The sequence below is a fragment of the Artibeus jamaicensis genome, unplaced genomic scaffold, assembly GCF_021234435.1.
Source record: "Artibeus jamaicensis isolate MK-2021 breed Jamaican fruit bat unplaced genomic scaffold, CSHL_Jam_final contig_548, whole genome shotgun sequence".
Taxonomy (NCBI): Eukaryota; Metazoa; Chordata; class Mammalia; order Chiroptera; family Phyllostomidae; genus Artibeus; species Artibeus jamaicensis.
In genome coordinates this window covers 3087197-3104627 of record NW_026521883.1, presented here as the reverse complement: position 1 = coordinate 3104627, position 17431 = coordinate 3087197, and the positions used below count along the sequence as shown (strand labels likewise).

General features: G+C 36.6%; 1 protein-coding gene across 1 annotated transcript in view; it reads right to left on the bottom strand.

The window, feature by feature from the left end:
- Nucleotides 1-17431, bottom strand: part of TXNDC16 (thioredoxin domain containing 16) — an 80130-nt gene that overhangs the window by 58104 nt on the left and 4595 nt on the right. Inside the window, exons 2-5 of the mRNA XM_037155765.2 lie at nucleotides 14287-14522; nucleotides 13226-13308; nucleotides 8091-8164; nucleotides 7003-7077 (exon numbers count right to left, since the gene is read on the bottom strand). Coding sequence (XP_037011660.2) covers nucleotides 7003-7077; nucleotides 8091-8164; nucleotides 13226-13308; nucleotides 14287-14449 — 395 coding nt within the window. The 5' untranslated portion in view covers nucleotides 14450-14522. The remainder of the gene's footprint in view (nucleotides 1-7002; nucleotides 7078-8090; nucleotides 8165-13225; nucleotides 13309-14286; nucleotides 14523-17431) is intronic.

Genomic DNA, 17431 nt, shown 5'->3' with positions numbered 1-17431 from the left:
GTTAAGAGAATGAAAAAACAAGCCACAACCTAGGAAGAAAGATCGCAAAACATGTATCTGATAAGGGACATATCAAAAATATACACAAAAAATCCTTAAAATTTATCAATAAAAAACTATTGAAATATGTGCAAAAGTTCTTAACAGATACCCTACCTAATAAAATATACAAATGGCTAAAAAGTAGCACAGAAAATGTGCTCAACATCATTATGTCATTGCAAAACCGTAAATTAAAATGATGAGAAGCCACTATACACCTATTAGAATGGCTAAAAAAATTGGCAATGCCAAATGCTGACAAGAATGTAGAGCAACAGAAACTCATTCACTGTACATGGGAATGCAAAGTGGTACAGGCACTTTGGCAGGTAGGGTGGCAGTTTCTCACAAAGCTAAGCACAGCCTTACCATATCATCCAGAAATCACATTCATTTACCCATAGGAGTTTAAAATGACAGTACATCCACACATAAAGCCTGCACAGGAATGTTTGTAACAGCTTTATTCATATTTGCCAAAACATGGAAGAAACTAAGAAGTCCTTCAATAGGTGAATGGATAAATGGTATATCCATACAATGGACTATCAATCATTGATAAAAAGAAATGAGATATCCAACCACGAAATACAAGGCAGAACCTGAAAGACATATTGCTAAGTAAAAAAAGTCAATCTAAAAAGGCTATATGCTATATGATTCAATTATATGACATTCTGGAAAAAGTAAAATTATGTTGACAGCAAAAAAATCAGCACTTGGGGACCTGACTGGTGTAGCTCAGTGGATTAAGCGCAGGCCTGCGAACCAAAGCCTTGCCAGTTTGATTCCCAGTCAGGGCACATGCATGGGTTGCGGGCTAGGTCCCCAGTAGGGGGCAAGCAAGAGGCAACCACACATTGATGTTTCTCTCCCTCCCTTCCCCCGTCTCTAAAAAAATAAACAAAATCTTTATAAAAAACCTAAATAGCATTAATCTTTAAAAAAAGATCAGCAGTTGGGGAGCAGAAGTGCAGGACGAATAGGTGGAGCACAAAAAAATTTTTAAGTCAGTGAAACCATGCTATCTGATACTGTATTGGTAGATACAGGCACGTGTTGAAACTTATAGAACTGAACAACAGAGTGAACCCCCAAAGAAATATGTACTTTGGTTAATAATAATGTGTCAGTATTGGTTCATCAACTGTAACAATATACAACACTAATTCAAAATGTTAACAATAAAGGAAAACTAAGCACAGAGAAGAAAGGAGGTATATAGGAATTCTGTGTACTATCTGCTAAATTTTTGGTCAACCTAAAACTGCTCTAAAAACAGGTGAATTCCTTTGTAGCAATGGCATAAGAGAGATCTTAATACAATTTAAAAAGTCCAAAAAAAGAAGATAAATTTGACCAGATAATTTTAGAAGAACAAAGTAGGGGAATATGAAGACAAATGACAAACTTTCTGGGGAAAGGGAAAAATGTGCACTTTAGTCTCCTTTACATAAGGAGAGTGACTAGATATAATAATAAAGTTTAAAATGTTATAAAAAAAATGGGGAGAAGATATCAAGCAACAGTTTAGTTCCATTAGTGGGAATAGTATGCAACTGCCAAAGAGTACGTGATAGAAACTGCTTAACAGACACTGGGCATTTCAATCTAATAGATTTAGCACAAGAAAGTAGGATGATAGAGTGAAAGGAATTTTTTCCCCATGGTAATTTACAAGGCGTAACTCTGATATGACACACTATTTAGCACAGTTCTTCAGTATTCCAAATATTACTGAAAAAAATTTAAATACTGTATTTCACAAGTCATTTTTTTATATTTTAAACAAAAATGAGGATATTGCCTCTTTGGAATTCTACTTGACATTTAGTTTTCTCCTCCTAAGTTTCCTCTTCCCTTAAGTGTTGGGAAGTGTAGGGAAATGCCTTCTTCCCTAGAACACTCCCAATAAGGCCTCTATGTTAGCAGCACCTAGATCCGCACTCCTTGGGGGCTCAAGTTCCTGTAACTGTTTATTTGAGACTTAGATATGATGGGCATTTGACTCAATGGAGATTATCTTCTTCTGAAAATCTGCTCTTCTCCCTTGCCGACCTGAGACAATGATCAGATCAGATTTGGAGTAGAATGAAGTGAAAAAGAAGTCAGGGACTAACCCAAGTTTGTAGTTTTGCTCATTACAAAATTACCTGTCACCAAGTCCAGTTAATTTTACCTCCTAAGCATTAAAAAGAAAATTCCTTCTTTGCTATCTCTACTCTCTCTCTCTAGATTGTACAACAGCCACACAATGGTTTCTCCATTTGGGGGGTGGGGGAGGGATTTTCAGGAGAATAAATATCTTCTCATTTTTTTTTGTTTTCCAAAGTATGTTTTACTGATTATGCTGTTACAATTATACCATTTTTTTTCTCTCCTTTATTCCCCTCCACCCTGTACCTCCCCACCAGCTTTCCCCCATCTTAGTTCATGTCCATGCATCATACATAGAAATTATTTGGCTTCTCCTTTCCTATACTATTTTTAATCTCTCCCTGTCTATTTTGTACCTACCATTTATGCTTCTTATTCCCTGTACCTTTAACCCCATTCTCTTCCTTCCCTCTCCCCACTGATAACCCTCCATGTGATCTTCATTTCTGTGAGTCTATTCCTGTTCTAGTTGTTTGCTTAGTTTTTTTTAGGTTCAGCCGTTGATAGTTGTGAGTTTATTGTCATTTTACTGCTATTTTTGATCTTCTTCTTTTTCTTAGATAAGTTAACATTTCATATAATAAGAGCTGGGGGATGATGAACTTCTTTAACTTGACCTTATCTGGGAAGCACTTTAACTGACCTTCCATTGTAAATGATGATTTTGCTAGATAGAGTAATCTTGGATATAGGTCCTTGCGTTTCATGATTCTGAATACTTTCCAGCCCCTTCTTGCCTGTAAGGTTTCTCTTGAGAAATCAGCTGCTAGTCTTATGGGAACTCCTCTGCAGGTAACTGTCTCCTTTTCTCTTGCTGCTTTTAAGATTCTCTCTTTATCTTTAATCTCAGGTAACTTAATGATGATGTGCCTTGGTGTGTTCCTCCTTGGGTCCAACTTCTTTGGAACTCTCTGAGCTTTCTGAACTTCCTTGAAGTCTATTTCCTTTGCCAGATTGGGGAAGCTCTTCTTCATTACTTTTTCAAATAAATTTTCAATTTCTTGCTCTTCATCTTCTCCTTCTGGTACCCCCAAGATTTGGATGTTGGAACATTCAAAGCTGTCTCAGAGATTCCTAAGCCTCCCCTCATTTTTTTTTTTTTAATTCTTGTTTCTTTGTTCTGGTCCAGTTGAATGTTTTCTTCCTTCTGCTCCAAATCATTGATTTGAGTCCCAGTTTCTTTCCCTTCACTGTTGGTTCCCTGTATATTTTTCTTTATTTCACTTTGCAGAGCCTTCACTTTTTTCTCCATTTTACAACCACACTCAACCATTTCTGTGAACATCCTGATTGCCAGTGTTTTGAACTCTGGATTTGATAGACTGACCATCTCTTTATCACTTAGTTCTTTTTTTGGAGTTTTAATCTGTTTTTCACTTGGGTCATTTTCTTTGTCTCGGTGCACCTATTATGTTGTAAGGGGCAGAGCCTTAGGTATGCACCAGTGTGGGGCAACCCACTTTGCTGTGTTGTGGCACTGTATGTGGGGGAGGGGTCCAAGAGGGAATAATATTGCTTGCTCGCCTCTTGGTTGGCTTTCAGTCACTTCCTGTGCTACCCATAAGCAAATTGGGCCCTTCTGGTGCTGATTCCAGGGTGGGTGGGCTTGTGTACATTCTAGGACCCTGTGGGTCTCTCCAATGAACTGTCCTATGAGACTGGGAGTTTCTCCTTCCATGGCAACCCCCACATGTTTTTACAGCCAGAGGTTTTGAAGCTTTCTTGTCCTATGCTGGAACCTCGGGTTGCACAGTCTTGCTCCCCAGTTGTTCCTTCCAGTTTATCTGCATGTAAATGTGGAACTGCCAGCCACCTCCTCACCTGCCTGGTACTCTGCCACCTTGCCACATGTCCTCTCTGTCCCAGCTGCTCTTCTCCACCCGTCCTGCCAGTCTGAATGAATGTTTCTTCTTTAACTCCTTGGTTGTCCACTTCCATGAAGTTTGATTTTCCAGAAGTTGTAGCTGGTTTTATTTTCAAATTTGTTGTCCTTCTTTTGGTTGTGCAAGGGAAAAGTATATCTACCTATGCCTCCACCTTGGCCAGAAATTGGTTTCTCCAGGTTCTTGGACCCCACAAAACTGTCACATCCACCAGAAAGAGCTCTCTAGTACTAATTTAATCACATCACTTGCCTGCCAGCAACCCTCTATTGAGCAATCTGGTGTTGTACTGTCAATTAAGACAGCAAGCCCAACTGAAAGTGACAATCCAGCTTTCGATCACTTACTGTGTCAGTGCAAGTAAGAGGCAGAGACAGGCATCAGTTCCAGAAAGTTTCTTTCCTTTCCCTGCCATGAAACAGCCCCAGGTGAGGGTCAGGTGCACAAGGCACAGATATAAGGTATCATGGCATTCCAAGGAGCACCCGACAAAAGGCTCCTGGCTTTTTATGGACTGGTGGGCTGGGGTGAAGCAAAGAAGGGCTAGGAGTGGAAAGGGACTGAGTCAAAGTAGAGATAAGAGGGTCTTATCAGAAGTACCCATGAGGTACCCAGCCAAGGTTTCTGATAATGAGGCTTCAAAATGGAGAAAACTGAGTTGAAAATGCAGATGTACACAGGGGCATGTTTGGCTTAAGGGATTGGGAGAAAGGAGAGACCTCAGTTGTTGACCTCCATTTTTTCTAAAAACAAAACAAAAAACTGCAATGTGCTGGCTGCGCACCAAGTCTGGTGTGAAGGAGGTACCTGCCCGCTATGAGGCCTGCCAGGCAAAACCTTGTAATTGCCTACGGTTGGGCTCAAAAGATGGCACAGGGATTCTGATGTGGAGCTGGACTCCTCACCCAAAAGCCTGAACTTCTCACATGGTAAACAAAGATTCCCTTCATCTGACCCCATGCCTGCCCTCTCTGCCCTCACCTCCTGCTTCACATTTGATACTCTTGGTAAAATCTACCCCTTCCATGCCCTGACTGGTGTAGCTCAATGGATTGGGTGCAGGCCTGTGCACCAAAGGGCCACATGTTCGATTCCAGCCAGGGCACATTCCTGGGTTACAGACCAGGTCCCTGGTAGGGGGTGTGAGAGGCAACCACACATTGATGTTTCTCTCCCTTTCTTTCTCCCTCCCCTCCCCTCTCTCTAAAAACAAATAAATAAACTCATTTTAAAAACAAACTTAAAAAAACACTACCCTCTCCAGATTATCCTAACCTCCATGCCATTGCTCACACAGTTCCCACTGCTTTACCCACTTTCTGTTTCTTTACCAAGCAAATGCCCACTTATGTTTTAAGTATCATCCCCCCCATGCCACCTCCTTCAGGAAGAGTTCTTAGTAAATATCCACCCTCATTGTAGACCCAGTAGGAACTATTCCCTACCCTGTGGGTCCATAAGCCCTTATACATACTTCTATTTTACTTGCTATATATATTTTCTGTTCATATTATCTGTCTCTGCAACAAAACCCTATATTCCTAGAGAACAGAAGCCACATCCTATTCTGTTTTGAATCCCCAGTACCTAACAGGTATCTGGCACACAGGAGGAATGAGGGGAATATTCTCTGTGGAATTAGGGTTCTACAAACCAGCATTAGCAGAGCACAAAAAACAGGACTGCATGACGCAAGCTCCACAGGCTAGCCAGTTCAGAGAACAGGGTCCCCAGCACTGAGAGCCACTCCACATCTAAGGCTCGACTGTTTCAAAACCACCTTATCATCAGGTTGTCGAAGGTGGACATGCTGCTCCAGGATTTGCTGTCAGACTTGTCAAAGACGATCTTAATCACCCTTCCCCCATCCCTCAAAGAATCTTCTTTGTTCCTTCTGGGTCAAAGACAGGCATCAGGTTTCCACTGTACAACACGTATCATATCTGTTACTTGGACTTTCTGCTAAGCCTTTTATGATCAACCCCCACCTCAGGACAGCCACCCCTTCTCTAACCCAGGAAAGGGCTCCTAAGACAGTCCAATAGCTCTTTGGAATTCCTTCTTCAAAAGGCACCTTTCATTCCTTAGAATTGGCTTCTCACTCTATAGGCCTCAGGATCCTTGACTGTCAGGATCTTTTCTAAAGGCCTTTCAGTAATATACTGTTAGTACTGCAACATTTCAAAGTATCCATTTTCAAAGTGATAAACACGACTTTTCACCAATATGTTTTAAGTTTTCTGTCATTTAACTTTCACCCAATTTTTCTGGGAATCCAGTCAGAGAAGAGAAGGAAGTGGGAAGCCAAGCAGAAGACAAAGAAAGTCAATGTCAGCAAAGGTCTTAGTTGGAAACAAACCTACAATAATGTTAAATCAGGAAAGGCCATATAAATTCATGTCCTTAACAAGTCATAGTTTCTAGCTTTTTCATTAAAGAGAATAACTAGACTTTATCCAGAGGTGAAGTGCATGAATGGACCTCAGACAGGCCTGACTCCCAGGCTTAAAGATTCCATACCAGGGAAATGAAATTAAATTCACTTACTCTCTCTCAAAAAAACATGCAGGTATGTTCTGGGACTTTTTGAACTGTTTCTGTACTTACAGAGCAGGCACAGAGCTACAGATGCCAGAAAAAAAATCATCTGGATGAGAAGGATGCTAGATACAATAGCACGACCCATGTAGTCATGCTGCGCTATCTACTATTTTAATACAGAGTATCTATATGTTTCTGTATTATCTGCCACTTAAGAAATGTCAGATCCTCTATGTGGGAAGACAGACCAGGAATTTATGTGAAATTGATGCCTACAAATATAATGTTAAAACTCTAAAATATTTTAATTGGGATTGTCTAAAATGAAATCACTAGATAAATAATAAGTAAAGAAGTGAATGGTACCCCCTATACTTACAAGAGAACATGAGCAATGATGGCATTCACATCAAACAAGGTATCAGTAGGGAATTCTCTGAGTAGTATGTTGCCCCTGTAAAAAGTTTGAAAAGTGTTACAGAAATATTTCCTTAGCATTCAATTTACTTGTTCCTCAGATATTCTAGGCTGTAATGTTAGAGCCTATGTCTTATCCATTATCCCATTCACATCCCCAAGTGCTGGCCATAATATACACTCAAATGCTTACTGAATACAGACTCAATAACAGTGTCAACTTTGAAAAGCTTAGACCCTGGACCTAGCAAAAAGACCAGAAGAAAAAAAGTATAAACAGGGCTTCCTATCAACGTCCCTGTTGCATACACACAGATTCTCCAAATTGTGTTGGGAAGGAGACAAGTAGGAGAAAGAAATGTCCTCAGCAGCAGGTCTCTGAGGAGACAGGATCTCTCCCCATTTCCTAGGTCAAATCCTAAGAGTTTGAGGAAAGATTTTGAGAAACCTCAGATAAGTTGGCAGACCCAAGTACCCTGGAATCTGTAACCTGGACATTGGCAGATCCCTTGAAAATAAAGTACATTTGTTTCACATCAGAATATGACCTGACACATCCACTTAAACACTGAATTTTCTTAGTGTTTACTTACCGGGCATTTGTAATAGGAATTTACATAAGACTTTCATGTAATATGTAAAACAACCCTGCCGTGGCTGGTGTAGCTCAGCGGATTGAGCGCGGGTCTGTGAACCAAAGGATCGAGGTTCGATTCCCAGTCAGGGCACATGCCTGGGTTGCAGGCCAGTTCCCAGCTGGGGACGCATGAGAGACAACCATACATTGATATTTCTCTCCCTGTCTCCTTCCTTTCCCCTCTAAAAGGTAAATAAATAAAATCCTAAAATAAAAACAACCCTGTGAGGTAGATATTATTCTTATTTTATAGACAAGGGAGTCAAAGTACAGGTAACAAATCTAATACTTGGACTTTTTGCTAAGCATCATATGACCCCCAGTGCATACAACTTTATTCTGGATTAGTGATATTTTATATACTTGCATATTCTAGAAGCATAGTTTTATATTTGTCCAAAATAATAGTTTACCTGAATAAATATGCTTTCATCAAATCCTTTTCTTTTCCACAGTATCTTGATATTTCTTCTTTGATACAATTGACCTTTAAAAGATTACATTTAAGATTTAGAGTATATCAAAAGGTGAATTTTCTTGCTTTGGGAAACAAGAAATAAAATTAAATATTATAATTTTGTCTCCATATCATATTTTTTATTTTACTTTTCTTTCTGATTTGAATCCCATAATTGCTCATTTACTCGAGTGCTTGAGGTAACCCAGGAAAAGGACCTGTTTCTACGCCTAATAGTAATATTTACTTATACCTAAGAGTTTACATTTAACTCACTTTTATGAGAGAAGTAGAAGGTAACCAGGTCGAAAAGGAAGGAAACAACTAAGGCAGGACAAAAATCATGAAGAAAAGCTAGGAAGCACAGCAGTGAGTGGTAAGCTGGAACCATAAAACCATCTCAACAGCGGGCACACGTGGATAACAGACAGTGGTGGTTTCTCATCCAAAATCCATCCTCCCCTTTGGTTTTACTGACGGAACTTCACTAAAAGCAAATTCCCCATTCAAAGACTTTCCCAGACTCCCAACAGCCAAGGATGGGTAACCGGTGTTAGGAGAAGTCAGTCGACTGGAATTCTTAGAAGACTCCTAAAAGGGGGCTGGCTGATACACTTATTCTTCCCACTTCTTCCTGACGAAACAGATGCGATAGCTACAACACCAGCAGTAATCAGGGATCCTGAGGCCTCTTTAAAGAAGAAACCCTTGCTAAGGATGGTGCCTCAGAAAGAATGAACCTAAGTCCCTGATGATGTCACAGCAGCCATAACAGCCCTTGATCAGCTTACAAACAGCTTACAATCAGGACTCTATGTTAAAAGTATAAGGACAATCCTGGTAGCAACATGAAGATAAATTGAAAGGCATCAGAGCACAAAGATAAGGAGGGAGGTTAAAAGAATATCCCATCAGTATAGGTTAAGGATGACTGAAATGTGAAGTGAAACAGAAAAGAACAAAAAGATTCAAAAGACTTTTCACAAATACACTAAGTAAAATTAGGGAGAAAATTGAGCATGTACATGCAGCATGAAATAGAGGTCAGGAAGGAATGAGATAAGAATGAAGAGATTACTAGAAGGGGAAAACAGACAGCCACCAATGCAACTTACCAAAACAGAGGCTAAAAGAATTGTTACTTCGTTTTAGATTTTGTACCTTTGGGTTTTTTAGAGGAGTTTTTGTTGTTTTTGATATGCAATTTAATTTTAGGAGAGTTTGAGGAATCAGAATAACAATTAGGGAAGCTACATTTGTTTTTAAAGAAAAGCTACAAAAGGAGAACTGATACTCAGAAAGGATGTTAGAAATAGAGAATTAGAATTAAAAGTCATAGTATAGTCATAACCAAAAAACCCCTAAATTTTAGTGTATGTAATTTTAAAAGTCAGAGGATAATGAATGGTTGGCATTATGACAATAGATTTGTTCATTTATCCATTCAATATATATTTGAATACCTACCATATTTTAGTCACTGTTCTAGTCACTGGGGGTACAACTAAGTTCCAAATAAAAAAAAAACACTTTATCTTCAGAACTCACATTCTAAAAATAGAGACAGATAATATAAAAAATTAAGTAATATATAATGTTAAATGTTATTAAAATATTAAAGAATTTTAGGAAGCCAGGAAAGCTTCTCTGAGGGGGTGACATTTACACAAACAACTGAAGTAATGGAGTGAAACATACAAATATAAAAATACGTGGAAGACACGAGTTCTAAGCACAGTGGGGAAATACCTGCAAGGGTCTTGTGGAAATAACACATCGGGTTCAGGTAACAGAAAGATGACCATTATGTGTCAAGAACAAACTGAGGAAAGTGGAGGAACTGAAAACGAGATTAGGGAGGAAGCCAGTGTTCACAAGATTGTATCATAACTGTAATGGGAAGCCTTTCTGAAAGGGTAGCAACGTAATCTGACACATCTCACCTACATGCAGAGAAGAGTTTAGTTGACAAAAGTGAAAGGAGAAAGGCCAATTATTAGAAGGCTACTGTGGTTTCCCAGATGAGAAATGATAGTTTGGACAAGGGAGGAGTAAGAGCGAAGGTACAGGAAGTGGTCAGAGTTGGAAAGTTTTGATAGTGGAACCTAAAGGACTTATTGATGGATTGGTTATGATAGAACAACAAGTCAAGGATGACTCAAAGTGTTTTTATTTTAAAATCTACCTTGATATAGTAATACTGCGTTACCAGCCTTCTTTTAATTATCACTGGCATGGCATATCTTTTTCCTTCATTTGTTTTGGAAATTTCTGAACACTTTAAAGATGCATTTCTAAATGGCATACAGTTGGGCTTGGTTATTGTACACAGCTTGACAATCTTTGTGTTAATTGGAACATTTAATCCATTTACATTAGTGTTTTCTTCATCTATCTCTGCCTCCTGAAATCTTAACTTTTGAAGATAATATCAAAATTCTAGTATTTGGGTAGTCTTTTCCCAATACCATACATGACCTTCCACCCCAACAATCAGATATGCGCTCTCTTTCCCTTTAACTACTATGGCATTTTATTTGCATCACATTAAAATTGGGTTCTGCTAGTTACTAAAATAATTTGTGAATGTCTTTCATCCTCCCTATTTAGAATATAAAGTATCCAAAGAAATAGAATGGGTCTTAGGCATCTTTCTGTTCAATAGCCTAAATATTACTAAGCAAATTTTAATCTCATATACATTTACAGAGTATCTGTTATATGCAAGGGACCGAGCTAGATACTCAATATAGGTCTATCTTATTCACCAGTCTACCTTCCATATAGTTTGGCATCCTCAACCATAAAATCAAGTTCAGTTAGTTCATAAAGATACCCCGGGTATGAACCTCAATATTCTACACCAGTTATTAGATATATAACTACTAGTTATACAACACAATTATCCTTTTTGATTATCGTATGTACATATTATTTAATTTCTAAATTTCGGTTTAAAATGTTATTCAGATCTCCTCAGAGATGAGTACCATTATCATTCTAGAGTGTAATCAGTTGTTCAAAGTTAGCTGACACCTCTATACAAACAGAATTGAATTATTTTTGTAAGGTATACAACCATAACATAAAAAGTATGTATTTGGTTTCCGTCCCCGGTTCTTGACACAAAGTTTCTAAAACCCTTGTAATTTCCTGAGTGACAGGAATACTAGAAGCATTTTGGTCTTTATTTGGGCCTCTAATATTTGGCCTTTAACTCCAGTTTCTGATATAGGACCTTCTAAAACCCCTGAGTTGTCTTTTTTTATGCTAAAGAGATGACTGCTGGCTGGAGGCTCCTATATAGCTTCAGGATACAGTCTGGTTGTCAGAAAGAACAATCATTAAGAGGGCTGGAACTTTCAACCCCACCTCCCATCCTCCACACTGAAGATTGTTAATCACCAATGGCCAATGATTTAATCTGTCATACCTCCATAAGGCAACCTCCACACAACTCCAAATAAGATTTAGAGAGCTTCGGGGTTGATGAACGCCATCCAAATCTGAGAATGACACACCCCAAACTACACAAGGATGGAGGCTTGCGACTTGCTGACCTCACCCTATGCATCTCTTCCACTTGGCAGTTGCTGAGGTAGCCTTTATGATAAACCAATAATAGCAAGTAACGAGTTTCCCTGAGTTCTGTGAGCCATTACAGCAAATTATCAAATCTTAGGAGGGGAAGGTGAGAACACCCAATTTGTAGGCAAGTCCTATAGAAGTCAATTGTAGGTAACCTGGAGACCCACTACTTGTAACAGGTGAATGAAGTGACAGGTGGTCTTATAACACTGAACCCTTAACCTGTGGGGTCTGTACTAACTCTGGGCAGTTAGTGTCAGAATTGCCTGGTATGGAAAACTCACACATTTGGTGTCAGAAGTGTCCTATGGGCAGAGGAAACAATATCCTTTTAATAGGCAAGGTTAGTTAAACTTTGTGCTTCTTGCCCTGGGAACTAGCTGCAGAGACTAAGAGGGACAACAACCATCTCTTGGAAAAGGAAGGCTAGTGAACCAAGAAATAGATGTACACAAAGTGTAGAAGTAAAAGGAATTGTATGGAAAGTAACCTCATAGGACAAACTGATCATAAATTCCTAACTGGGGAAGTCATGATGAGTAATCATGCCCCAGGCAAATAACTTTAGTAAAAGGCTTATCTTTGCCTTAAGCAAGCCTCATCTTTGTTTCTGTGTGCCCAGGTTAGCATACTTTGATGTTAATATGACACCCTTTCAGATCCCTCCTTTTAAAGTGCTAAGACCACATAATAACTATCCTATAATCCAGTCCTGGCCTTGCTTTCTCCCATCTCCATGTAATCATCTTAAAATTCCCGCAATTTCAAATGCATAAAGGAAACTGTTATCCTCCAGATCATTTGAAATCTTGTTCCATAGGGTATGTTGTCAGTTTGGCTCAAATAAGCTCTTATAAATATTCTCTACAGGTTTGGACATTTCTTATGTCGACAACAGAAAGTTAGGTACACACTAATCTGAAAAAATTTAATGACCCCTGGGTTACTTCCTATTCAGTTTTCTAAGGTACCAATTCTAAATTTAAACTAAGTAAAAGGCTCGTGTAGCTATCTAATCCACGATGCCTATGGAAATTTTCCATGGCAAGTTTGAAAATTTTTTGAGAAAAGAATATATAATTTTGTTAGGTTATTTTAACCTTTTTCTAAAAACAAATGAAACTACAGCATAAAAATTCTAAAAACTTATAATAGAAAAGAAAAAGTACTTCAGTTACCTCAATTTTGGTACCTCCATTTGTGCTAGTAGAAATTTAATAAATAATTGAATTGTGACATGTTTGTCAGGCAAAACAAAATAAAAGTCTAACTACAGGACTAAAAATGACACCAAAGCCACAAGAGAATAATTTACAAAATTAAATTGATCTGGAACTATTTTTTTGTGTTTCTGTCTACACTTATAAAAAAAAGGTAGCAACTGTTTTTTTTACAGTTTGGAAAAAGAAGTGAAACAACATAAGCATTTTTAGATATTCAGTGTAGTCATTCAAATGTAAAATGTCTGTCACTGATAATTTATTAACATGAATATCTTTCTACCTTTGCAACAGAAATTCCATAGTCTTGGAGAGGTTTAACAGCCTTACTCAGTTCTTCAAGAAATATAGAAGTACCTGAAGAATCTAAAATAAAAAAAGGTTTATGAATGCTTAACGAATTACACCTTAGAAAAGATAAAATCTTAAAATTAAAGTCCAAAGCTGCATAAGTAAAAAGAAATATATTAGTTTGCCCAACCAGTATGCAACAACAACAAATAAGCAGTAACTAAATACACCTAGTTATAGTATATTTATAGCCTTATTTCCAAAGCCTCATTATTCTTATTTATAATGTCTTTATAATGACATATTTTAACTTTGTAGGCAATTTAAAAAACTTTATAAAACAATAGGATAAATAAATATTGAATTTAAACCTAATATTTGGCATTATTTTACCAAGTTTAATACCATATACAAAAAACCACATGTATACATACATAAAACTTTCAAAATGGTTTTAAAATATAATTTTCAAATAATAATTATAAGGGAACCAATAGAAATGTGGATTTAGTTCACTTACTAATTGCAAGAATAGCATTTTTTATGCATGAAGCCTTAAATGAGACCATTACAATTATCAGTTACGTTTAAGAGTTACATTAGTTAATTTATCTTAATTAATGGTATAGCTAAAGCATCACTGATACTACATTCAAAGTTTAAAAACACTTTAAAATTACTTACAAGCTAAAAGTATAAAAGAGTATACTTTCAGAAATGACTACGTAAATTTTAGATGCTATTATCTTAATAGTTCCTTTTTATCTAGAATTTAGTATGGATTAGTACATGAGTAAAGTCACTTATCCTTATCCTTATCCTCACAACAAATTATAAAGCAAGTACTATTTCCTCATTATGAATGACAAAAAAGACTTGACCAAGGTCATACAACAGGTCAAGTGGCAGAATCAGGATTTAAACTGAGGCAGGCAGGCATATTGTAGTAAAGCATTGGAGCACAATTATTAATTCCAACAATAAGCTCTCAGTGAGCATACTGATTAAATAGCAATAGAAATGTCATAAAATCAGAATATAAAAAATACTTACCAGCTTGATAAAAATAAGCTAAGGAGGCTTTTCCTGCTTGCAAGGTACTGAAATATTGCTGAGGACTCAGTTCTGGTAGAGAGTTGACTGCTGCCTTATAAACAATACACATGATGACAAAAGAGATGCCAATTCTAAGTACATTGAAACTGAAAGACATCATCAGCTGTAGTCGTATATAAGCAGGAGATTTTGTCCGTTTGTTCACTGTTGTGCTCTGTTGCCTCAGACAATACCTGGCAAGAGTAGGGGTTCAACAAAGTTTTGCTGAATGAATTTGTTAAATAAATGACTAAACTATACAAAAAAGAATATAAGGCATTGCTTATATGTTTGATCTTCCCAGCACTTTATTAATTTCTTTCTAGTAAAAATTTGAGAGGGGATGATATGTAATGACATTGATTCGGTAACACTATTGATTTTTGATACTTCTAAAAGTCAGGAAAATGCAATACTAAGTATCTCAAGTTTAATAGGTAGTTTCTAGAATATGTGAAGCTAAGTGTCATTTTTAAAAGCGCTAAAATTTATTCTCAAACATCCAATTTGTTTTTTAAATTGCCCATTTTACCCTTCTCTACTGGGAGTATATTTATAATTAATACACAAATAACTATTTAATACCATTAACATGGGAATGACACATTCAAAATATGCATATTTATCTACTATGTTTACATTTTTTTACTTTAAAGTCCCTAGAAAATAGTTATTAAAGCTACTTATGAACATTTTCTTATTACACAGTTTTAATGCTTAAGACTTTGATTTATTCATACAACTTAGAAATTCAAATATCTTTTCAATTCAGTTCTGTTTTCTGATCTCAGATTTGTTCTAGATTATTGTCCTCTCATCTTTCATGCTGCGCTTACTTCCACATTGTCCTCCACATCTGCTTTCAATTCTATTCTGTTTTGCTACTTTCATGTTTCTCTTAAACAATTTCTTCTTTCAGGAAGCTTCTCTACTAACAATCTATATTATTATGTTTAAAAGAATATAGTTAGGAAAATTTGCATAATATAAAAATATACTTCTAGAAGGTAAACATATGCCCACAGGTACAGGTGAGAATTTTGTTTTAATTTCTTTTCAAACAAACAATCACTATCTTAAAACAAGAGACAGCTGTGTGAGGGGAGGAGAAACAAAAATTACCCATAAACATAGGGGTAGAGTTTTTCAGTAAATAATAAAAGAATTAAAAAATTAGAAAAAATGATATTAAATTGGATATTTACTCTGTTTTTTCAATATTACCAATAAGCATAGAAAATCTCTCCCTAAGGAGTGGGTATATCAAAAAAGGAGCTAATCACTTGTGATTACTTCCTGATATTCTTTTCATTACAGCTAATTAATATCAAACAGTGAATTAATTTACCATCAATTTTTAATAATAAGCCCCTTAGAGTTCAAAAACTCAAGTAGAATGATGAGTGAGAACTGTGAGAGGTATATAAAAAAGTAATTTTAATGATATAATTAAGGGATACACTTGACATTAAAATTGATTATACATTATAGCCATTTTATGCCAACATATTTTAAAGCCACTTTATATTAATAGGAATGGTTTAAAAATAGGTCATACAAGATTTTATTTATATTCTGGGGGCGGAGAAAATGCACATATCTTGAACCTAAGAGAATAACTATATAAAATCTTTTACCAATGAAATAATTCCAACCTAATTAAAAGGTAAAATATTTAAAGTACAATTGTAAGATTCAAATATAAAGTATCACTTTTCCTGTCTTTGTGGTTACAATTCAATTATTTCAACACTAAATTGAACATTGGGGTTAACATAAGAATGTATTTTGTAACACCAAAAGTTCTAACTGTACATTCAAGACTTCAATACTTTCCCACATCTCTCTCATTAATCAAATGAGATTATACATTTCAAAGTACTTTGCATTTGGTTGGTTAGAGATTTTTAGTGGTTTTGCTTACATTTTTTGGAAATAGAAACTTAATAGTAACTTCTGCAGTTTGTTCCATCTTTGATAAGTTTGATTATTTACTAAATGACTTAAAGCAGAGAATATTGCATAGGTCAGCTAGAAATAGAGTTTACATGGTCATAATAAAATAAATACTGAATGATAAATTAACCAAACCTATGACAACCACAGTTGAGTAGATGGGGAGACAGAAAATAAGGGATCATGCAGTCAGGGTGAAAAAGGAGATAAAAGAGAGATAAATGTTCATCTTTCACAAGACCAAAAAGCCAAGTTTATTGGAAACAAGAATATCAATGCCAAAAGAAACAGGGAGCAGTTAAAAGTAATTGCCTTTAAGGAACAATAAATTGAAGAGGGGAAGATACCAAAGGGGCTTTTGAAACCCTATCAAAAGATCTGACTCTTTAAACAGTGTACCTTTCACTTTGATTTTTAAAATTACTTCTATGTAATGAAATATTTTACAGCTTCTACTCTTATCAATCCAATCTACCCCATGGGGCCACTGAAGACTGTTCATTTCACATGAATAAACTGCATTTTCCCAGGGACATGGTCTCCTCATAAAAAGATCTTAAAAAGGTAAGTGTGGATGGTGAGTGGTGGGGAAAGAAAACACCCACTTCCAGTGAAGTCTGAGGCCACCATGTGACTTATTCTAAGCGAAAGTGGTATGTCTCTTTTAAGCAATAGTTTTAACAGCTACTGTGTAATATACCAGGCTTTATTTTCTTCTGTCACAGGCACTAAAAATGCTCAAATAGTGGCTATTTATCAACTTAAGTTCCTGTTTATGAATGTAGTTTCACACGTTTATCAACAACATATGAATGCAACAAAGAGAGCCTGTAGCTGACATGCAATAAGCATGTGATGCAGAAGAAATAAACCTTGTTGTCTTAAGCCACTGAGATTTGAGGAATTATAATTGCAGAACAATTTAATTTATCTTCACGGGTATAAAACTAGAAATGAGATGCTGCCTTAACAAGAACTCTAAAATACTACATCAGAGATTAAGCAGCAAGGGCCTAATCAAGAAAACTTTTTTCCCAAGAAAACTTATCAGAGATATGAGCTCAGCAAATGATCCACATTAAGGGGTGACAAAACATCTGATGAAACTGTCACTACAATAATTCGAAAGGGGCATGTACCTAATGAA